This window comes from Symphalangus syndactylus, chromosome 3 (genome assembly GCF_028878055.3).
Source record: "Symphalangus syndactylus isolate Jambi chromosome 3, NHGRI_mSymSyn1-v2.1_pri, whole genome shotgun sequence".
Taxonomy (NCBI): domain Eukaryota; kingdom Metazoa; phylum Chordata; class Mammalia; order Primates; family Hylobatidae; genus Symphalangus; species Symphalangus syndactylus.
The window spans coordinates 128,472,542-128,496,089 of NC_072425.2; the positions used below are offsets into that span (position 1 = coordinate 128,472,542).

Consider the following 23,548-nt stretch of genomic DNA (forward strand, 5'->3'; position numbering starts at 1 on the left):
ATGAAATCTCAGGAGTCTGACTCTTGGGTAAGCAACATATATTTAGGGTAAGAGGGCTACCCAGAGTTTGCAGCTCTATTTAGGACCACCATTTCCATCACTACTGGCCTCCACTTGGAACTCTAGGACACAGCTTTCATAAGACGCAGCCCCCATCCACTGTGCCAACCAAGGACTGGGTGGCCCATTGGTCAGAGCTTAATCACAAGGACACATCAGGCTGTGAGGGAGGCTGGAAATCGTCTTTAGAAAACGGGGAGGGGGCTTCTGTCTAATTAAAATTCAGGGATTCTATCACCAAAAGTAGTGGAGAATGGATATTAGGGGACAATGACAAGGTTCTGGCACAACTATTTGAAGAAAAATGTTTGGAACAAAAGGAAGGTAGTCAGGCCTAGGAAAGGAAAATTTTTAAAGTTATAAATTGGCAGCCCCATCCTAGCACCAGCAAGAATAAAAGGTACCCTGTCTGGTTGATGTATTTGTCTGCCTGGCAGGGAGGTCTTTGTCATGAAGGTGGACACAGCAGGCTATCAAAGCCTAAACTATTAAATCAGATAACTAATTCTTTTCCTTCTGATTCCATGCTGATAAATCTTTTTTGCCCAGAGGGAGAGAATGTGTTCAACAGGCCAATGCAAGCATTAGTTTACCTGACAATTCTATTTCTCAATGTGTAAATATATTCGTCTCTTAGATTGGGTTTGAGTTTGTTAAACTAGGAATTGTACCCTTGACCAAGGTAATTTTACCAAGAAAAATTCTACTTTATGAACTTTCTTGGCAACCAGCCTTCCCCTAGTGATACCTCCCTACATTGCCAAGTGTAATGGTTAGCTATTGCTGCAAAAATGCTGCATAACAAAGGAGTCTAAAACAACATTTATTATTGCTCACACATCTGCAGTTTGTGTGATCTAGTTTGGCTGATCTAGGCTTAGCCAGACAGCTCTGCTTCAAGCTACAGCACCTAGAGCAGCTCTGCCTCTTACTGCAAGTTTGTCAATTGCCTGAGGTAGCTCTGTTCCATTTGTCATCCTCTTAGGGATACACATAGACCAGTGGGATATCTAAGGTATGTTCCTCTCAGAGAGTGGCAGAGAAGAAAAAGAAATATGAGGCCTTTCTCGTCTAAGCTCAGAAATGACTCATTCTGTTAGCCAAACAAGTCAATCATACGGTCAAACACAAAGTCAAGGTGTGGGGAAATATACTCTGCCTCTTTAATAAGAGAAACTACAAAGTCATATGGTAAAGGATATGGGTACAGGGAGATGTGGAGAATCAGGGCTGTTATTGTAATCTACCAGGTTTGGTTGACTGTATACCCTAACAAAGTCCATCTGAACCAAGGTCCAGGGTATCAAAGCGAGAAGTCGGGACGTGATTTAATTATGTGGACCCAATAACAGCTTTTTAAAGTTGTAGCAGATGTTATAATATTAGAAATAAATCCTTTTCAATTGACATTAAGTGCCTAGATATCTGAACATTTACATATATATTTGCCTTATCAAACACTCACAAAACTCTTAAGGCAACTGTTAATGTTACCAACAGTTAAGTGAAACTTAGGCAAAGGAACTTGCCACAGGCCACACAGACATTAAATGAAGAAGAGCAGAATCTGAAACAGAACCTCAAATGCCAACTCAAGTTCTTCTTCTCACCATAACAGTTCTCTCTGGTTGTTTTGATAACCAAGAATTTCTAAGAAGAATGTGTGTTGGATGTGACATTGACGTATTCTAACTGGGACATAAGGAAGGGCTATAAATGATCTTGCCATAAAGGTCAGGCCTCATCCTGCCACAGCCGCTGTTGCGTGCCACAGCAGAGCTCCCCCATAGTCTCAGCTGATACTGAAATTCATCCCACTCCCCTCTCACCCCCAGCTTGGATTCAGGTTGTTTGTCTAGAATTGCAGTGGCTAGAGGCCTTAGAAGCATCACTGCTTTCTTGGCTGTTTTGAAAAGCAGAACGAGTACGTAAGAAGCAGCAAGCTGGAACCAAAATCCAGAGGTCGTGGCCCAGATGGGACTTCAGCTATGCTTCACAGCAGCATAGTGTGGCAGAAAAGGCAGAAAGTCAGATTCACCTTCTGCTACTTAGTGCCTTAATCTTTGGGCAGATGGCTCACTCTATTGCTTGACTATATTTAAAAGCATTTTGTTTACGAAACCAAAGTGAAACACACCTACTTTGGGAGTTTATAAGAGGAAGCACACATTGAGGGCTAGGTTAGGAAAGCTTTTCCTGAGATAATAGTTTCATTCTTTCCTGGGGGGGCGAGGGGCCAAAGCTGAACTCCCTAACTATGACCCCCCACCTCCCAACCTGTTTCCTGCAAAAAACAGAATCATTTCCTTCCTGGGATCTGGGACATCTTTTGGCTTCTGGTAGAAGCTGCTCTCCTTTCAGCCGGGAGTGCTCCAACTCAGCCACGTTCTTTGGACGCCATCCGCGCGGTGTCCCATAACTTTACTGGCAGGTGGGCACACTGCCTGCGTGAGTGTTTGTTCTCTGCATCGACCATTCCCTGCTCAGGTGTCGCCCTTCGTGCCGGGACTGCGGCCTGCTGAGCCCCAGATAGGAGTCCACGCATCGCCTGTCCCTCCAGCTGCACCCGCACAGCTGGCGAACTTGGCTAAGGTCAGGGGGAGAGGAGAGATGACATGTGGTGCTAGTTTTAGGCACACTGTGCTCGTTATCAGATTGCCTAGGAGCCCGACTAGAGTATTCCTCCGCCCAGCGCTTCGGACAAACGCGGGATCTCCCAGGGAAGCTCGGAGGGGGACAGAGAGCTGGTCCCCCTCTGCGACTCGCCCCCCTCTGGCTGGCCGAGTGTCTGGCGCCAACCTCGCTGGAGGAGGCTGTCGAGGGCGGGCCAGCCAGCGGGGCTGCCCTCCCCGCAGTGACGTCCCAGGGGGCGGAGGGGCGACCAACTAACTCCGCGCCCTCCCCCCTCCTCCCATGCGGTCCGTCGGTCCCCGGGAGATGATGCTGCCGCGGTTGCAGTTGTCGCGCACGCCGCCGCCTGCCAGCCCGCTCCACAGCCGTAGCGCCCGGGTGTCGGAGGGCGCACCCGAGTCGGGCCATGAGGCCGAGAACTGCGCTACAGGCCGTGGTGCTGGCGGTGCTGCTGGTGGGGCTGCGGGCCGCGACGGGTCGCCTGCTGAGCGGTGAGTGCGCGAGCTGGGGCGGGGTCTGGTGCCGGGGTGGGCTCGGCCGAAGTACTCACTGCACCTCAGCTGCTGCTGACCCTCTTCTGGGCCGCTACGCATGAGACTCGGGGGCCGTCCCATGCCCCACTCCCAGACGCAGCCCTTCGGAGTCTCCTGCTTCCAGGGAGCAGTCGCACGGCGTCTGAGACCCGCGCCAGTTCCCGGAGCCGCGCAGTTCCCTGCGCGTCCTGGAACGCTCGAAGCCCGTTCCCAGTCTACAGTTATGGGGGTGGGTTGGAGGATGTAGGAGAGGTGGGGCAGTGGGCAAACGTGCCCCAGTGGGTGCCCCTTTGGCCCGCTCCTTTACACGCATCGAGTCAGTCCTTGGGACCACCCCTGCGGGTCAGGCTTGCCAGCTGGCCCCTGCCTACCGCCCGCTCCAGGAGGCGGCCGCAGAGACAGAGGGGTAGGGATGCTGGATCCGCGGTGCCGTGGGAACCCTGCCTGTTAGTCCTCGTCTCTTCTGGGGGGTTGGATGGCTGGGTCCAGCGCGTGGAATGAGAGCGCTTAGAGATCGGGAAAGAACTCCAGTTAGTGTGGGACGAGCCCCGCCTGACTCCGGGGAATGACTCTCTCTGCTTCCTTCCTCCTGTTGTGTCACTGCAGCCTCTGATTTGGACCTCAGAGGAAGTATAGTGCTCTGGCTTCTGGCCTCTTTCAGTTGTTCTGCATGTCGGGAGGAGAACATCCGTGCCCTTTTCTCAGATCCCCTTTGCGGGTGCCAACAGCTTGACCAAATGGGACAGAGGAGACTGGGAACTTCCTCCTCTCCGGCATCCCGGCTTGCGAAACTAACTTAAAGAATCTAAAGTTGGTTTCAGGATGGGGGCGGGGGGTGGGGAGGCAAAAGAGGTGGGTGGGAAGCTGAATTGAGCTGCTTGGGTTAGGGCTGCGTGGGCTCCGTCCTTGGTCGGGGGGAACAGAAGGCTCTCCCACACTTCCCCTTCCTGCAAATGAGAAGAGAAGGACATTTCCTAAAGGCAGGAGAACCAGACAGGCCCGCGGGCCTGCTTCCAGCTCTGACTGTCTCTGGCACTCACCCGCAGACTTGGGATGTGTGGCCAGGCTGGACCATACAGGAAACTCGCTTAAGGTGTTGTTTCCCTTGACAATCCAATGTGGAAAGTGGGGGTTGTCAGGAAATTCAACTCCAGCTTATGTTATGCCGGTGGCCAGGTTGGATAAGTTCCTCGGGGCTCATTTGCCCCTCCTCTGCTGCCCAATTTGGAGCCAGCTTTGAAGAATCGCAAAAGCGTGGCTGGCCCAGCCCCCTTCCCGGAAGGGCATCCCTGCCTCAGCCTCTCTGAATGCCTTCTTGTAAGAAGGTCTGGCTTTTGAGCCCTCCTAATGTGCTGCTGGACCAGTCTAGTTAGAGTTTCTCTATTATCAGCAATAGCCAAATAATGACAGGAAAAGGGAGAAGATGTGGAACTCATAACTTGTTGCTCATTGGGAATTCCTTTATGAAAGCGATGAGAGAAGAAATAGAAAATGAAGACTCACTGGAGCTTTCTGGATAATCTGTATGTGCTCTTTCTCATTTAGCACTAATCATATAGTTATCTGTCTGTGGCCCCTTGCCCTGTATGCTGGCCAGTGTTGGGAATAATGAATGCTATCTGGCTACCTGCGCAGCTGCAAAACAAGTTGGGAAAATGAGAAGAATTCCAGAAGTTCTGGGAGGAGATTCCCAAACCAAAATCTTTTACCCCCGGCACTGTGGCAGCAGTTCGCACCCACAGCCCACAATGTGGCTTTCTCTTTGCAGAGGGACTACTCCCCGTGTTGATGTGTGGTTTTCACTTTGAACATTTGAATCCGGAAACATATGCTGTGTGCTACTGTGGGTTAGGAAGTAGCTTTTGTTCCTGTATTCCCAGCACCTCGCACAGTGCCAGGCACAGTGTGTACACTCAATAAATGTTGATTGAATGAAAGGAGTGATGAGGCTAGTGTCTCCGTTGCAGCGAGGCTTCAGTCACACAGACACAAGCTAGAGCAGTGTGTACTGTGAGCGATTTGTTATTGGCTCCTCAGTAAAATCCCATCTGTTTGTCTGAGATGATCTTCAGCCCTTCAGGGGACAGTCTGATAAGACACATTACATGGGCTCCCAGTAACACATGAGCTTGGGGTGCAGCGGGGAGCTAGCAATTTAGTTCACTGGTACCAGCATGATTTTGTAATTAGATCTGGGCTCTAACTCCGGTGATGCTGATGATCACTGTGTGATGTTGGCCAAATTACTTAACTTCCCTGAGCTCCAGTTTTCTCATTTGTAAAATAAGCCATAAACAGTATCTGCATCAAGGGACTATTATGAGGGTTACATGAGATAAAGTATGTGAGTAAATGTTAAGCCCTTACCATAGTTTATGGTACATAGTAAGAGTTCAGTAAACCTTAACTGTTGTCTTTAGGTCAGAAGGCTGTCAGTAGCAGAAAACCGCGTGCATCTGATGCGCTTAGCTTCTGCTTACATCAGAGACTGGGCAAATTCTCAGTCCTGCTGCACAGGCAGAGGGTTCCAGAATAGAGGAGCCCATGCCTGACTTCAGGAAGCCTCTCTTACCTTAAAGAATGACCAGAGACACCCCTTTAAGCCACATTATACCCTGAGACTCCCTAATGAAAGTGTTATTTGTGTGCCTTTCAGTGAAACCATAAATCTTCATCTACTTCTAAAGGATAGTCAAAATAAAACATTTGCTTTTTCGCAGTGGCGGGTGCCCGTAGTCCCAGCTACTCGGGAGGCTGAGGCAGGAGAATGGCATGAACCCGGGAGGCGGAGCTTGCAGTGAGCCGAGCTAGTGCCACTGCAGTCCGGCCTGGGCGAAAGAGTGAGACTCCGTCTCAAAAAAAAAACACATTTACTTTTTAAGGTTCTGTAATGGAACAAACAAAACATGATGTCCCTACACAATATAGGCATCAGAGTTTAAATCACTACATCTCCGTGCTGGAAGGAGTATTAATTTGCTCTGAGAACCCCAACTGACATGATAACAGTCTACTGATGAGTAACCAAAATTCCTACCCAGGGATACCTTCCTTCAGATGCCTCCACGCATCCCTGCCCCAGTATACTTTTTGAGGCACTGAAATAGATTGGCTTCTTTTTTCTCTAGGGCAGCCAGTCTGCCGAGGAGGGACACAGAGGCCTTGTTATAAAGTCATTTACTTCCATGATACTTCTCGAAGACTGAACTTTGAGGAAGCCAAAGAAGCCTGCAGGAGGGATGGAGGCCAGCTAGTCAGCATCGAGTCTGAAGATGAACAGAAACTGATAGAAAAGTTCATTGAAAACCTCTTGCCATCTGATGGTGACTTCTGGATTGGGCTCAGGAGGCGTGAGGAGAAACAAAGCAATAGCACAGCCTGCCAGGACCTTTATGCTTGGACTGATGGCAGCATATCACAATTTAGGTAAGTGTGTGGAACCCACAGCAGCTGACTCACTTGACATAACTCAAAAAAGAGGCAGGCTGGATCCACAGTGCCGGATCAGTGGGGAAGAGAAGACCAACCAGGCAGATCTCTGAAGGGGAAGTAGCACCAGAATAGCTGCTGACCTAAGCAGTGCGGGTGGTGAACTCAGCCTTGATTTGGGCCCAACCGATGTCCAAGGAGCTCTGTTCAGGTGAGTGCAGCCCAGCAGCCTTGTTTCAACAGCATACAATGCTTGAAGCCAGTTGTTCTGGCTCTCTGGCCTTTTGGACCAGAACCTCATTGAGAGACTGAAGATCCATAGGGCTATGACTCAGGATAGGACTCCAGTCCACAGAGAATTGTAATAATGGGCAAGAAATCAGAGCCAAGATCTAACTCTGTGGACTGGCCAAAAGTGGGGACCTCAGGAAGCCTGCAGTGTGTAGAGCCCTGCTAAACCCACAGCATCAAGACTCACTCATCCCCAACCCTGGAAGCATGACATTGCCATCATCCCTCCCTAAGAAATGCAGTGACATAGACAAACATAAAAATATCAAAATTAAGAGACAGACATGAGACTAGGAGAATGCATGTAACAAATCCAACAAAAAGTCAATAACTTTTTATGATAAAGAGTTTATATGTCAATAAAATACTAAGAACCCAAAATATAAAGAGGCAAAAGACCTGAGCAGACCGTTTATAAAATAAAAAATCTAATGGTAAACAATCATATGGGGAAAGGTCTAGACTCATCAAAAGAATGAAGATTTTAAAATATATTCTTTAATATATACCTACTATGTAACCCCCAAAAAATTTACCAACTAAATATATACATATATATTTACCTATTACATTTAAGGTAGCACATCAGCATCTATGTTAGTCCACCTATTACTAGGTGCTGATCAGGTGCACATCTTCATATAAGTTCTGGGAGTAACTCCTCCAAGATTCTCATGAGCCTGTCTTCCTGGGAGAAACTTCAGAAAGGGGGGTTAGTGGGATGAACTACACTTCCCATCACTGCAGCTGGTCCCAGGGCCACAGATGGTACTTATTGACCTCCCTACTCTACTAGCCAGTCCAGATTCCCTCACCCTCTGCTGGTCTCAACGGTTGACCTTGTGGCATGATCCACATCCTCATATCTGAAGAATCTGAGGCCCTAGTCACCTTGCCCTTATCATGCTGGAGTTAGTGCACTTTTCCACTGACCATCAAAATTGGGCAAGCGAATTCCAAGAGGTACCCGAATAGATAACTCCTTGCCCATAATACATAACAGCAGGCCTATCTCCTCCTGATGGTTAGGGTCACTTACCTCCTGCCAAAACAATGTCTTCTCTTTTTCTCTGCTGGTCCCTGGATGCAAAGATCCCAGAGCGTCCAAATGACAGTGATAACTCATCGTTTAATAAGATTCCTGTATCTTCTGACAGTCCCCTGTGGGAACCAGGACCTCTAAACTTCCAGATCCCATTGTTGCAGAGACAAGAAGCACAAATTCCAAAGTGGGTCACTGCAAGTGATTCTAAAGCGAGGCTACTCCTGCTTCCACCCCTCGGCTCCCAAACCCATGTATTCTTATTCTTGGGAACACAGGACTGTATAAAGGGCACGTGAGTTATTGCCTCTTTCAGAAGTCCCATGTAGTCAACTTGCCACCAAGTGCCACGTTGGTGTCCTCAAGTGTTGGTGCTGTGTCAGAGACTTAGCATTGGTTTCTGTTGCTGGAAGTTGAACATTGTGCAGTAGCAATAGCTAGATTAGCCCTAGTGAATGAGAGCCAATCTGTTGAGCCCATCCATAGCCTTCATCTCTGCCACTACCTATTAGTATCTATTGTACTAGCACTGGGGTGGCTGATAACAGGCTGGCTGGCATTACCTAGCTGAGTTATTTGTCTCCCTGCTTGTTCAGTGCCTCTTCTACAGTAGATGTTTCCTGGTGGTCTTTAATATCTGATGGAAAGAGTTGCATATTTTATGTTCACTCCTCTATGTATAGTCACATCCTTCTATCCAAAATTTCCTAGTCCACAATCTTCCAGTCTGTTTCCATTTAGACCCTTGATCAACTGGGCATGCTATTTACCTTACCTCTAATTCTTATATATTCTAATCTCCAATAATTTCCCTCTCCTTACAAAGTGGTTAACTAGATGTACCAACTAAAGCTCTGGCCATTGGGAAGATGTTCCCTTACTGGTGTCTTTCAAGGCCACCTCAGTGGGACTGCAGTGCAGCTGCTGTCCATTTCACTGTGTACTCCCATACTTAGCTGACCTACCCTTGAACCAGGCTGAAGCTGCCTGGATCACAAGAGATCCCTCCATGAAGTCACAGGTGTGAGCTAAGGAAGAGGCTGTGGTCCAACAGTGGCAGATGTCATGGAAGTCTGCTTTACCTGCTCATGCAGTGCTCTTTGGTCCTGGATATACCTCTTCCATCTTACAACAGATCAATTCCAGGCTTGCCTAATCTCCAGTTAGGTGTGTCTGACAGTTCCTCGCTCATGATGGGCAGGTTGTTGTGCTTCATGGTCTCTGGTGCTCCCTCCTTGCCTAGTGGCCAGCCAGGAATTGTTTCTCAAAAGGTGACTAATTTTCGGCTACAGATGGTATGGCCTTGCTTCAAAATCCTAACGGTCTGCATGTGATTCTGTCATTGAGGCTTGTCACAAACTCTATATGGCATAATTTTTCCCACCAGACATTAATAATAGGAGCTCCTGCATCATATGGCCCAAGTGGCAAATCTGCTTGCACATAGCCTAGATCCACTTCAGAGTTCTTTTCTGCTGTGACTCCTACTCAAAATGGCTGTATTCCATGTCACTTGGTTTATGGGCCAGAGCAGTATTCCCAGGTGTGAAATATGCTGCCTCTAGAGCCCAAAGAGACCTACCATGTGCTGTGCTTCATTCTTCAAATTACTGCAAGATGCAATAGTTTGTTCTTTAATTTGAAAGGGATGTTCTGGTATTCCCTAGATCACTAAACACCCACACATTTTATTGAAGTGGTAGGCTCCTGAATCTTCATAAGATTTATCTCCAACCCTCTGGAGTACATAAGTCTTACCAAGGCATCCAGTGTACTAACCACTTCTTGCTCATCTGTTCCAATTAGCATGATGTCAGCCATATAGTAGGTCAGCGTGATTTTCTGCAAGATGTCTAGGAAATCCAGATCTCTTTACACCATATTATGACAGAGGATGGTAAAAATTAATATAGCCTTGAGTCGAGACCATAAGTATATACTATTGTCCATCCCAACAAACTGTTCTAGATTATCTTTCTGATACAGAAGGAAAAGAATGTGTTCACCGGATCTGCATACTAGGTACCCAAGGGCATGTTAACCTGCTTTAGCAAAGACACCACATATGGCACAGGCAGCCACAATCGGGCTTCCATTTGGCTGAGTTTGTGCTACTCTATGATCACCTTCAGGATCTGCCTGGTGTTTTCAGGAGTCAGACTAGTGAATTAACTGGAGATATGATGGGGAACAACACTCTTGGATTCTCTGGGTCTTTAAGGGTGACACTACTTCCTGCCATCTTTCCCTGGATAAGATATTTTTGTTGATTTATTATCATGGCAGGGGTGGGGAGGAGTGCAGTTTCAAAGGCTTCCCCACTTGGCATTCTCCACCGTGATAGCTCTTGCCCCCAGGTAAGTAGACCAAGAGACGACGCAGCTCAACCTGCCCATCATAGGCCAAGGAACAAATGTGGAACTGTACCAACTAACAAATATGTCTATTCAATTCATATATTTGGGGACTGGGGAATGATGACTGGCTGGGTGCAACTACAAGCTGATCCTGGGCCAGACCTCTATTTAATACCTGTCCCAGACCCCTATGAAATACCTGTTCCCAGTATGCTCCCACTCTAATGGGTAGCTTTGATGACACTTTAAGTCTGAGTATTAATGTCAACTTGCACCCTGTGTCCAACAGCCCTTGTAATATTTGGATATTCCCTCTTCCCCAGTGTATGGTTACTGGAGGAAATAGCCATGGATCCCTTTAGGGAAAAACGGGAAGTTACTACAATGTGCACCTGCCACGGTGTTGCAAGGTCCTTTTTACTGGAAATGTGGCCGCTCTATCAGTGAGTTCTGGGTCTGAAAATTGGCTCAAGTACAGAAATTATATGCCAGACATAATATTCAACCTATAAGACAAAATAATGTAAAGCCATAAGGCCAGTGGGGAGGGGAACAAGGCAAGTCAGGGTAGGAGGCCCAACAGGGCTGGAATCTGGACTAGAGATAACTAATGAGGTGCCCCCAGCTGTCCAGGCATAGTGTCCAAGGAGTGTTTATTGTAAGCTAAGATATTTTCCAGGAAATTCAATCCAGTAAGTGCAGCAAAGGATGTTCCTTTTAGTAGACAACAATACAGGACTTAAGCAGAGCCTTACTGTGGCGCTACAGGGAGAGCTGTCTCTTAGCTGTCTCTTTCCTGAAGAGGGCTCTGACAAGAGCTAAGCAGAGCAGCATTGCCTGCTCTGAGCATCAGAGCAAGATCTGAGCCCTAGAAGGAAACAGCTCAGGCGACTAACCAGGCAGGTTACAAAGCCCAGCCCTGAGTCAGCACATGGGGTGGATACTCACAGATGTAAACGCTCCGTAAGATCCAAGGCTTTAACCTGGCACCCACATATCCAACTGGGTGGCAGCACCATTTACTTTCAAGTGCCACTGGATAGTAGTGTAAGGTTGCTAATGCACCCCTCTAGGGGGCTAGGGAGACAAAGACAAGACATCTGGAGGTAGAGGCTGAGGGGCTCATCAGCCTTATCAAGTGGAAACAACTTAAAAACTGAAAAAAACCAAATGGTCCTCCTGCTTTTGTCCCCACCCCTTCACCTGTTTTGACAGCCTCTGTGTTTTCGAATGTCTTGCTCACGTGCTTGAATTTCTTATCTACTTCCCAGGGCTGAGAAGGCAGTTGGTGGCTGTTGAAAAGCATGGAGAGACAAGAACAGGGCAAGCTCTGATGAGATAAGCCATGTCTCTTCTCAGTGCATCTGAGATCTAAAAAAAGACAAACAAACCAATTAGCAAAAAGCAAGAAAGAAATAAGATTGTCCAGACTAGCCCTGCTAGCTGCTTTTTCTCATAATTACTTTACAGACATCATATGGTGGCATGTTCCTCCCTGCAAAGAGATTGTGGCAAATGTCAGATGATTGATTGTGATGTCCACATGAGAATGCGTGTGGTTCTGCTTACTGGCAGTACTTCAATTCCTCCCTCTCTCTGTATCGTGTTCTGAGGCAGAATCTTATGTTTATGGCTCAGTGAGACTTGATGGGAAAACAAAGGCTTTGAAGTCTCAGGGGATCCTTCTCCAGTTGCCTCCACTGCTGATCCCTTTCCTACAGGAACTGGTATGTGGATGAGCCGTCCTGCGGCAGCGAGGTCTGCGTGGTCATGTACCATCAGCCATCGGCACCCGCCGGCATCGGAGGCCCCTACATGTTCCAGTGGAATGATGACCGGTGCAACATGAAGAACAATTTCATTTGCAAATATTCTGATGGTAATGAATCCTCTCCAAGCTATGCGGCTGAATTCTCAACCTCTCTCATTTCATGAGCAGCTGCTGCTACCAAGAATTTGTCATGTGGTCTCTGAGAAAGCTTGTTGCAAATGCCAGCAACATAAAACCTTAAGAATTCTTGTAAAGGGCAATGTAATGACAACTCCTCACTGAGGAGTAATCCTAGCAAAGGAAAGGTTATCAGATGTTAAGAGAAGGGATGAGAAAAAGAAAAGGTCTAATTTAAGTGTGATAAAGCAAGTCTTACGAGAACATCAGGAAATAAGCCCTTTAAGTGGACAGCCACAAATTATTACTCTTTCCACATGTGAGGTTGGCTGTAGGGACTTAGAATAAGCTGGCCATTGCTCCTACAAGTCTTCTAACAGCCCGGTGAGATTATTTTCTGGGGTTTTAAGGAAGCATGATACATATATAAATGATAAAGTACACCAACTGCACTTTCACTGGGCAGAGATAGTAGGTAATTTGATGAGCAGATTTAAACTCTCAGACCACCCTGTATTTAATGCCTTGCAAATTCAACTTACATTTGCTTCCAGATCTGTTAGGGTTTTGAACTGGCTACAAGCCTGTAGTTTCACTATACTTGGGTTTCCCAGACTTCTCCATTATAACTGACAGATTTGAATTTGAACTGATTCTTAATCTGCCCTTGAATTTTCTCACCTCCCTAAAGCCAACTGCTTCGCCCCAGTTCTGCATTCTTTCTTGATAGGAGTAGAGTGACTTGTTAGTTATATCTAGTTTGGGACTAAGTAATCCTGTCATTTTAAAATTGTTTGAACTGGACTATGGTTTGGTGGCAATTTTTGCTGCTAAAAGATGTTATTCTCTCTCTTTGTCCTCTCGGATGAATTCTTCTCTCCAGTGACCTGGCCCTCCCCACCATACAGCATTGTCTCAGGTGGGGAGATTGCAAAGACCTAGACTGACTTAGCAAGTCACCTTTATAAAGTAGTGAAAGCAAGGCACTTGTTACATACTGGCTTTCCATCACTTTTGTTAATTATATTCTATTATTAATAGCTCCATGGTTTAAATTTTTGCACTTCCTTTAATAGTTTTTGAAATGTGAGATTTTGACATTTGCTTTAATATCCTTTTATTTTGGACTTGGCACCTTTTTAAAAAAAAATCGTATTCTTCATTACTTTTGTTATTGCCTATATTAGTTACATTAAGTCCTGGCAGGAAAAAGTTGGCACACACAAAGGGTTTAATGAGGAAAGTGTAATAAAAAGGACATTTGCTGAGGTGTAGGCAAAGAGCAAGAGATGGTAAAATATCCAGGGACTAGCTACAATGGGGAACTGTTACTTCCAGGCCTGAAGGAGTAAAAGGAGGGAGTGGTTTTAGCAGAACCCGGGAAAAGCTTGGGGTCATGAAACAGGACCCGCCCAACAGGAGCTATTACCACAAAATGCAGCTACTATCAAACCATGCTGACGTGGGATGGGGATATGGGGAACAAATACTGAGACTTCTCTTTCCTTCTATCCTCTGAACTTCTGCCTTTGCCTCTCATTGTCTAAGTCCAATCAGAGACCAAAGAACAAGGGAACAAGGAAGCCCCATTGAAACAGTTTATAGACCTCAACCTCCCAAGGCACAGAGAAGGACAGAGAATGGATCCAACAGAGGGATGTGGGCACATGGAGAAAAACTGACACACTGCCTGTTTTTGGCCACCCATGCCCAGAATAGTTTACACACCTTAGCATGCCAGAAGAGGATCAGCACAACCAGACCCTTGCTGACCTGTCCAGCTCAATTCTCACCACTGTAACTCCTCTCCTCATCCTATTCCAACACCTTTGTACCAAATGAAATTCTCCAAGAGCTCTTAATTTCTGTTTCCTGTGCTTGAAACACCCCTTTCCCAGCCAACTCATTCTCACCCTTTGGCTTCAGATTAGACAACACCTTCTCTCCTAACAGCTAAGTGCAACCAGTGATCCTGGGTTGGATCCTGGACATGATGTGATGATTTCCTATAAATGGCATTATTAGGAAAATTGGTAGAATCTGAATAAGGTCAGTAGATTAGAAAATAGTATTACATCAATGTTAATTTCTTGGTTTTGATCATTGTACTGTGGTTATATATGAAAAGGCCCCTTTCCCTTTGTAAATGTGGACAGAAATCTTTAGGAGTAAAGGGGCACCATGCTGGCAACTTGTTTGCAGGAAAAAAGTTATGGATGTGTATGTGTATATATATATATATATATATATATATATGCATGTATGCACACACACATAAACATATGTGTATGTGATACAAAGATAGAAAGAGGAGAGATAAGAGGGAGAATAATTAAGTAAATGAAATGTGATGAAATGATAAGGTGAAGGGTATGGGACAATTCTTTGTACCATTCTTGCAAATTTTCATAAATCTGAAATATTTCAAAATAAGAAGTTAAAAAAATAACTTCCTTTGGAAAGCCTTCCAGAGTCCCTCAAAGCTAGGTTTGGTGTCCCTCCTATAAGGATCATAGCACCTCACACACACAGTACTTTAACTGCCTATTTATAAGGCTGTCCCCTTCACTACATGATTGGCATGAAGTCTGGAAACTTACCTGTTTAACCACTTGATGGGCTGGGGAAGCTCACTCCTGTGGTTCCAGCAGGAGGGCGCATCATCCCATTATGTCACAGTGGCAAGGAACTGGGTGAATGATAATATATAAAACTAGATTTGAGAAAATAATCATATAGAGTAGGCAGCATGCTAGCCATAGCTGAACACTTGCTTACTTCTGGAGTATGCTAAAGGCACAGGCATATTCAGCAAATATCAGAAACACATCATGAGGCAACGCAGATGCACATGCAGGGATTGATGGGAATGCTGCAATGATGTGCCGTGTTTAACTTTGCACTGTGGAATGAAGTATGGAGGGACAACAGTATGAATAGATCATGTGTTGAATAGATCATGTTATTACATATTCCAGTGTAATATCACAAAATCAATGTTCATTAATATTTTCCTGTATTTCCAGATTTTATGGCTATCCTGTAGAATATAAGCTCCTTAGAGGGCTGAGATTCTTTCTCGTTTGCTGTTTTATCTCTGCTACCTAGCACAGTTATGTCTCCTTACTGTTTTAATTTTCATTAGAATGTATTTGGTTGAAATTCCTTTACAGCTACTTATCAGCTGTGAGATATGGGTAAGTGACTTAATCTCCCTGAATCTTGGTTTCCTCATGTACAAAACCAGAATAATAATAAGGCCACCTCCCATCCTGGCTAACACCATGAAACCCCGTCTCTACTAAAAAATACAAAAAATTAACCGGGCATGGTGGCAGGCGCCTATAATCCCAGCTACTCGGGAGGCTGAGGCAGGAGAATGGCAGGAACTCAGGAGGCGGAGCTTGTAGTGAGCCGAGATCGCGCCACTGCACTCTAGCCTGGGCGACAGAGCGAGACTCCATCTCAAAAATAAATAAATAAATAAATAAATAAATAAATAAACAATAATAATAATAAGGCTGTTATCAAGATTAATTGAGTTTGATTTTATAAAACACTTAGAACAGCCCAGGCACGGTGGCTCATGCCTGTAATCCCAGCATTTTGGGAAGCTGAGGCTGGTGGATCACTTGAGGTCAGGAGTTTGAGATCAGCCTGACCAACATGGTGAAACCCCATCTCTACTAAAAATGCAAGTACAAAATTAGCCAGGCATGGTGGCACATGCCTGTAATCCCAGCTACTTTGGAGGCTGAGGCAGGAGAATCGCTTGAACCCGGGAGGCAGAGGTTGCAGTGAGCCAAGATTGTGCCAGTGCACTCCAGCCTGGGTGACAGAGCAAGACTCTTGTTACAAAAAAAAAAAAAAAACCACTTAGAACAGTTTCTCTCATATAGTAGGCATTGTATAACTGGGTTTTTTAAAATAAATGGATTTACATCACCTATACACACACACACACACACTTATGGGAAGATGACTAAAAGTTTTTGTCCTTTCTCAGTGAAACTTCAGAATGGGCTTGATATCCTGGCCTTAGGACTGTGATTTTTAAGGTCTTTCCCTTAAAGACTCTGTCCCTACGAACACCAGAGCATCTAATTGGCATAAGAGACTCATTGCCAATACAACAGGTGGACACACTCCCAGTCAAAAGCAAAAACATTTGATGTCAATTATCTGTACAACCTGATATTCTCAAGACACTTTGAAATATGTACAACAGCTCAGAGCTCTAGATCACCAGCCTCTGCCTTGGTGCTGGCCAGTGGTCTACTGAGCCCCTAAGCCACTTTCACTACTTGGAGATCAGTGTTTGTTGCCCTCTAAAACATCCCTATTATGAACTGATAAAATGTCTTAGACTGCTTTAAAATAATCCAGGCCAGGAGTGCAGGGGAGAGGAGTAGGGATTATTGTTGAAACTAGATGAGCCATACATTGATAGGAGTTGAAGCTGCGTGACGGTACACGGGGTACATTATACCAGTTTTTCTACTTTTTTGTATATTTGGAAATTATCATATTTAAAGGTTTTTAAATACTTTTTTAAAAATAAAAAAGCACCGAAATAAAGCTTGGGAAGGTTAGTCTTTGTGCAAAAGCAATTATTTTGATTTACTAGCCCAGTTCCTGATATCTGATAACGACAAATAAAGTTTATCGGAGGACTGAATCAGCAAATAAATGGATGCCATGAGGCTGTGGTTGATTTCATTCAGATGCCATAAAAATTTACTTATTAGTTTTGTTTTTGTTTCTTTCTACTACAGAGAAACCAGCAGTTCCTTCTAGAGAAGCTGAAGGTAAGCCTGTCACTTCAGATTTGGTGTGCACTGGCACACCCAGCCATGAGAGCTAGTTTAGTCATCTCATTTTCTAGTGTTCTTACAGCTGAAAAGCAACAGTTACAAATTCTGTTTGGGGTGTTACTCGTCATCATTGACAATATGAAAGGAAAAATTTAATCTAATGAGACCCAAAAAAATGAGCCAAACTGATAATTTATGGTCCTAGAAGTGAGTCCTTGGTCCTTCCCCTTGACACCTTGGTATTTTATGTACCTTGATGTCAGCTGCTTCTTGATTGTTTTGGTACTGGATTCTTGACAGCAAGGGTCTCACCAAAAATACAAAGACAATTTAAACCTCTAGTGCAGCAAATTCAACCCTTTACTTTTCTATGTTGATAGATGGTGCTGGCAAAATTGCTACAGCTTTTTTGCATCCCAATTTGAACATGGTAGGACCTCAAAGAATACCTGAATTATGCCTTTCTTCAAGTTCACAAATCCATGTGTCTCTCTCCAGGTGAGGAAACAGAGCCGACAACACCTGTACTTCCAGAAGAAACACAGGAAGAAGATGCCAAAAAAACATTTAAAGAAAGTAGAGGTATGTACAAAATTCTCCTGGGAAAGATGAATAATGAGGCTCCCTTGATTACAAATTACCCATGGTTGAATTCCCTACTTTGTTCTTTCCCACAGCTACCTGAAAATAGAACTAGACAGGGCCTGTGTGGCTTTGCAAAAGCTGTACTAAATGCTAGGTTTCATCAATGAAATATGCAGATGGAACTATCCTAAGATGACTGGGGAAATCAAACAGCAGGTGAAAAATTTGCTTGAAGACGGAGCCTTAGGAGCCACTCAGAGGTCATGCGGGGTAAGGTGGAGTGAGGACTGAGAGAGAAAATGTAGAGAAATAAGAGCAGAAAGACCCAAGCTGTGATGCATAACATCTATGATTAATATTCATCTGCAAAACAAAGAGAAGAAATAGACAAAAACATTTAAAAGGTTAAATCATAAAAGGTAAAAGAAAATAGGATAATATATTGGAGTGCTAATGGATTTCAAACTCACTCTCCCCCTGAAGTTCAATAAGGACATCTGAGTTTTTGTCACTGGGCAACTTTTAAAAACCACTTTACTTCTCTGTGCTTCAGTTTAATTATTTGCATAATGGAAGTAATAATATTTTTCTTACCTACCTGAGAGCACAACTCTGTCCATAAAATGAAATAGGATATTGCAATAGTGCAGTTCAGTTCTGACACTAAATTCCAGAGTTGGCACACACCCCAGCTCATGAGCACAACTCATAACAAGACTGCCCTCACTTCAGACATCGACTGCAAGTTTAGAGGTCCCCAGGCCACCTGCATTTCTTAACAACTGGCTACAAACCCAGGAGTGCCCATGACCCCCACCTCTTAGGTTTGATAATTCACTAGAACAACCTACAGAACTCAGGAAAATAGTATGACTAGATTGATTGTATGGGATACAAATCAGGATCAGCCAAATGAAGAGACACATAGCAGGACATCTGGGAGGAGTTTCTGTGTCATCCCCCACCCCATGGAATCAGGATGCATTAGCATCCTGGCACATCAGTGTGTTCACCAACCAGGAAGCTCCACAGAGCTTTCGTGTCCAGAGGTTTTATTGGGGTATAATTGCATAGCAGTCTCCAGAAGAGGTCAGGCTGCTATCACTAGGCTCAAAGCCCCAACCCTATCATCACATGGTTGGTCTTTCTGGCATGGCCAGCCCCCATCCTGAATCATCTCCTTATAAACTCTTATGGTCTGAGGGGCTCATGAATAACAAATTCACTCCTATTACTTGGGAGAGTCCAAGGATTTAGAGCCTCTCTCCCAGGAACCAGGGACAAAGGTCCATCAGATTCTTTATTATATGACATATATGTGAAAAAAGTACAAAGTGCTCTGCAAAGGTGGGTGGCATTTCTATTGCTCATTGTTATTATGGTGGTATTTAAAGTGGGTGTTGAGGGTTTAGGGTTTTTAGTGGTGGTCAGGTTTACAATCTCACAGAGAAAAAAAGCCAACAGCCTCTGGATAGTCAGGAAGCTTGGGTCAGTGGGAGTGGGAAGAGGGTTAGCCTCCAATCCTTGATTCCTCCCAAAGCCACTTGAGGGGAACATCTTTGGTTCTAAGTTTTAAAGGACTAGAAAGTTCAGAAAAGTAAGCCTCTAAGTGCTCTTCACAGTCATGGCTCATGGACCCAACTGAATCCAATTGGTCTTAGAAATGTTGGAAAGGTTTTACACTGTAATTTACTTGCTTCCTGTGACCTCTTTCCTGGTAATGACACTGAGACTTCTGGCTCGCTTCTTTTTCCCTCTCTTTCCCCCATCCCATCTTGGGAACTCCGTGACTGTCCTTAGAGGCAAAAGCATCAACACTGCCCCAGTGGCCCCTGCTTTACTAAGGGAGGAAAAGAAAAAAAAAAAAAGACAAAAAGCTTAATTAACAAAAGTGCCCTTCTGATATTTGGAAGACCCAAAAATTTAAACTGATTTTCATTATCACTTAGGGTAATAGGACAGGTAGAAAATGCTCATTCATCGAAACCAGAAGACTCTTTGCTAACTGGCTTGATGTGTCTCAATCACTCAGGAAGGAGCTCTTTGGAATACTCTGTGTTGATTAGGCTTTTTCTTTGTTTTGTTTTTTAATTTCAATAGATTTGGGGGTACAAGTGGTTTTTGATGATTATGCTTTTTTTAAGCCTGGTTTGAAGCACAGAAAAACAAAACAAAAAACAGCCAATGCTGATCATGTGCCTTCTTTCTTTTCAGAAGCTGCTTTGAATCTTGCCTATATCCTAATCCCCAGCATTCCCCTTCTCCTCCTCCTTGTGGTCACCACAGTTGTATGTTGGGTTTGGATCTGTAGAAGAAGGCAAGTAAAACCTTCATTGTGTAAACCTTTGCATCTTCTGCACTCTTGGAGATTTGGATATTGCCCTATTTACTTCATTAAAACCCATGGCAGCGCCAAGTGTATCACCATTGCAGATTGGAGAGAGGGTTCTCTGACAGGCCAGGGCATTCAGAAGTACTAGGCATTTGTGCTTAGTTGTGATTAAGAGAGTGATCTTACATGCTTTACTGTGTGCATGTGGAAGATTTTAAAACAACTTGAAGGGTGAAACTGCACTATTCACCTCCCATTCACTCACACGTCACCCAGCAAAAATGCTCTCATGAATGTATGCCCTCACTCTGAAAACGTTTGTGGACTGAGTGAAGGAATGCATAGTGAGCCATATGAAAAATGACTGTTGCAAAGCATTCTGTTAAACATCTGAAACTAAACCACTTAATTCAAAATGAAAGAGCCAAATTCCTTTTAATTGCCTTTTATTTTAATTCAGTACACAAGTATAGAGTGCTATAAAATAGCTACACTAGGTGGCATCAACAATTTCTGTATATGGTCAGGATCGTGTGCCACTATTTTTTTTTTTTTAGTACTGAACGCTCTTCTCAGTTACCTTTTTATTCTCCATCATCATGGTATACGGAGATGTCTAATATTCCCATTTTACAACGGGAAAACTAAGGCCCAATTTAAGATTTGACTCCCTTTAAAGATCAATTTGAGATGAATTAGTAAGATTCCAGTGTAAAATCTATTTCAGTTCATTGTAACTTCCTTATAGGATTATTATAAGGATTAAGGCAGTTAATACTTGCAGAATAAGTATATACTAAGCACTTAAATGTTACCTATTATTGGGATTATTTTATTAGTTATTTCCTTTGAATCTAAAAGTGGAATTTAGTTCAAAAAATTACAAGCATATTTTCCAGCTGCCTACTCTGCCTACTCAGTTGGTTCTTGATTTCCTTTCCTGACTCTCTGTTTTGCACTTCACCAGGATTTGGGAATTGTGACTGTAAAGCTGGGGTGTCTGTCTATCCCAAGGGTTTTTAATCTTTTTTGTGCCCTGCAGCAGTCTAGTGAGGCCTATGGACTCCCTCCAGAACAATATTTTATTTCATTTATTATTTTATTTAAAATATATATATATATATTTGAGACAGAGTCTTTCTCAGTCGCCCAGGCTGGAGTGCAATGGTGCAATCTCAGCTCACTGCAGCCTCCGCCTCCTGGGTTCAAGTGATTCTCGTGCCTCAGCCTCCCGAGTAGCCAGGATTACAGGCACATGCCACCATGCTTGGCTAATTTTTTATTTTTAGTAGAGATGGGTTTCACCATGTTGGCCAGGCTGGTCTCGAACTCCTGACCTCAGGTGATCCGCCCACCTCAGCTGCCCTAAGTGCTAGGATTATAGGCATAAGCCACCACACCCAGCCCAGAACAATATTTTAAATGCATAAAATAAAATACATTGGGTTGCAAAGGAAGCAATCATACTGTTATATAGTTTAGCAAAATATTTCCAAAAATGAATATCTGATTAGTAATACACGTACTCCTTTATTAATGCTTCTTTATTTAGTGCTGGGTATAATTATTATAATTTTGAAGTAGAGATGAGGGTAAAATATTTCAAGGCATCTATAACTGTGATATGAAAACATCTATAATTCCTAGTAGTGATCAAGTCAAAGATATTATTAATCCTGCTCTGCTTTATCTCTTACATTCATAATGGAAGGACATGCTAAATTTCACTTATGGATGAGTTGTGTTTTTTGTTGTTTTGGTTTTATTTTATTTTTGAGACAGGGTCTCACTCTGTTGCCCAAGCTGGAGTGCAGTGGTACCATCACGGCTCACTGCAGCCTTGACCTTCCAGGTTATCCTCCCACCTCAGCCTCCCAAGTAGCTGGGACTACAGGTGTGCGCCACCATGCCTGGTTAGTTTTTGTATCTTTTATAGGGATGGGTTTTACCATGTTGCCCAGGCTGGTCTCCAACTCCTGGGCTCAAGTGATCCACCTGCCTCAGCCTCCCAAAGTGTTAGGATTACAGGTGTCGGCCACTGTGCCCAGCTGAGGTGTTTTTTTTTTTTTTTTTTTTGTAATGTGGTATTTTTTCCCTATTCAATTCTATCCCTGGACACTCCAGGGACTCTGGGGACCCCAGGATAATAACCCTGCCCACACTTGGGCAGCAGTGAATGACAGATACACAATCACTTTGAACATAACATCTCCCTGTTTGGTTCCCTCCCACTCCGAAGCCCTGGCCTGTAAGTTACATAGACGAGACATGCAGCTGGGTGACTGCCCAGGGCTGCTTCCTCTGGTCTCAACAGGAAGCACAAGGGTATTCTCAATCACCAAGTCTAAAACACTCAGCCCTGGTTTTCTTTCTTCCTAGAAAACGGGAGCAGCCAGACCCTAGCACAAAGAAGCAACACACCATCTGGCCCTCTCCTCACCAAGGAAACAGCCCGGACCTAGAGGTCTACAATGTCATAAGAAAACAAAGCGAAGCTGACTTAGCTGAGACCCGGCCAGACCTGAAGAATATTTCATTCCGAGTGTGTTCAGGAGAAGCTACTCCCGATGACATGTCTTGTGACTATGACAACATGGCTGTGAACCCATCAGAAAATGGGTTTGTGACTCTGGTGAGCGTGGAGAGTGGATTTGTGACCAATGACATTTATGAGTTCTCCCCAGACCAAATGGGGAGGAGCAAGGAGTCTGGATGGGTGGAGAATGAAATATATGGTTATTAGGACATATAAAAAACTGAAACTGACAAGAATGGAAAAGAAATGATAAGCAAAATTCTCTTATTTTCTGTAAGGAAAATATGCAGAAGGTCTATGAGCAAGCTTAGATCAGGTCCTGTGGATGAGCATGTGGTCCCCACGACCTCCTGTTGGACCCCCACGTTTTGGCTGTATCCTTTATCCCAGCCAGTCATCCAGCTCGACCTTATGAGAAGGTACCTTGCCCAGGTCTGGCACATAGTAGAGTCTCAGTAAATGTCACTTGGTTGGTTGTATCTAACTTTTAAGGGACAGTGCTTTACCTGGCAGTGATAAAGATGGGCTGTGGAGCTTGGAAAACCACCTCTAAGTTCTGTTTTCCTTGCTCTATACAGCAGCACATATTATCACGCAGACAGAAAATCCAGAATCTTTTCAAAGCCCACATATGGTAGCACAGGCTGGCCTGCGCGTCGGCAATTCTCATATCTGTTTTTTTCAAAGAATAAAATCAAATAAAGAGCAGGAAACAAGAGTGTTACTCTGTGTCTACAGCCCTTCCTCTGCATGTGGCCACAGGGGACTTTTTTTTCTTTCTCCTGACATCCAAACTTGGAAATATCTAACTACTTTCAAAACTAAAAATGAGGCCAGGCGTGGTGGCTGACGCCTGTAATCCCAGAACCTTGGGAGACCAAGGTTGGAGGATAGCTTTAGTTCAGGAGTTCGAGACCTTCCTGGGCAAAATAGTGAGACTCTGACTCTACAAAAAATTTAAAAATTAGCAGGGCATGGTGGCATGCGCCTGCGGTCCCGGCTACTCAGGAGGCCGAGGTGGGGGAATTGCTTGAGCCCAGGAGGTTGAGG

The 23,548-nt window shown here is 44.5% G+C and overlaps 2 protein-coding genes across 8 annotated transcripts in view; one reads left to right on the top strand and one right to left on the bottom strand.

Moving 5' to 3' along the window:
* Nucleotides 1-23,548, bottom strand: part of BTG4 (BTG anti-proliferation factor 4) — a 143,361-nt gene that overhangs the window by 78,659 nt on the left and 41,154 nt on the right. For all 4 annotated transcript variants that reach the window (XM_063636528.1, XM_063636529.1, XM_063636526.1 and 1 more), the window contains exon 3: nucleotides 11,547-11,714. The gene's annotated coding sequence lies outside the window, so the exon portion shown is untranslated. The remainder of the gene's footprint in view (nucleotides 1-11,546; nucleotides 11,715-23,548) is intronic.
* On the top strand, nucleotides 2,892-23,214 carry LAYN (layilin). Of its 4 annotated transcripts, none has more exons than XM_055273065.2 (8): nucleotides 2,892-3,182; nucleotides 3,831-3,854; nucleotides 6,353-6,650; nucleotides 12,065-12,222; nucleotides 17,007-17,039; nucleotides 17,544-17,627; nucleotides 19,845-19,947; nucleotides 22,342-23,214. In XM_055273065.2, exons 1-8 carry the CDS (start codon nucleotides 3,098-3,100, stop codon nucleotides 22,703-22,705), a joined length of 1,149 nt encoding a protein of 382 aa, XP_055129040.1. In that variant the 5' UTR covers nucleotides 2,892-3,097; the 3' UTR covers nucleotides 22,706-23,214. The 4 variants fall into 4 exon arrangements, with proteins under 4 accessions (XP_055129040.1, XP_055129042.1, XP_055129041.1 ...); XM_055273067.2 differs by lacking the exon at nucleotides 3,831-3,854 and having other exon boundaries at nucleotides 2,893-3,182; nucleotides 6,353-6,488; nucleotides 6,573-6,650; XM_055273066.2 differs by lacking the exon at nucleotides 3,831-3,854 and having other exon boundaries at nucleotides 2,898-3,182.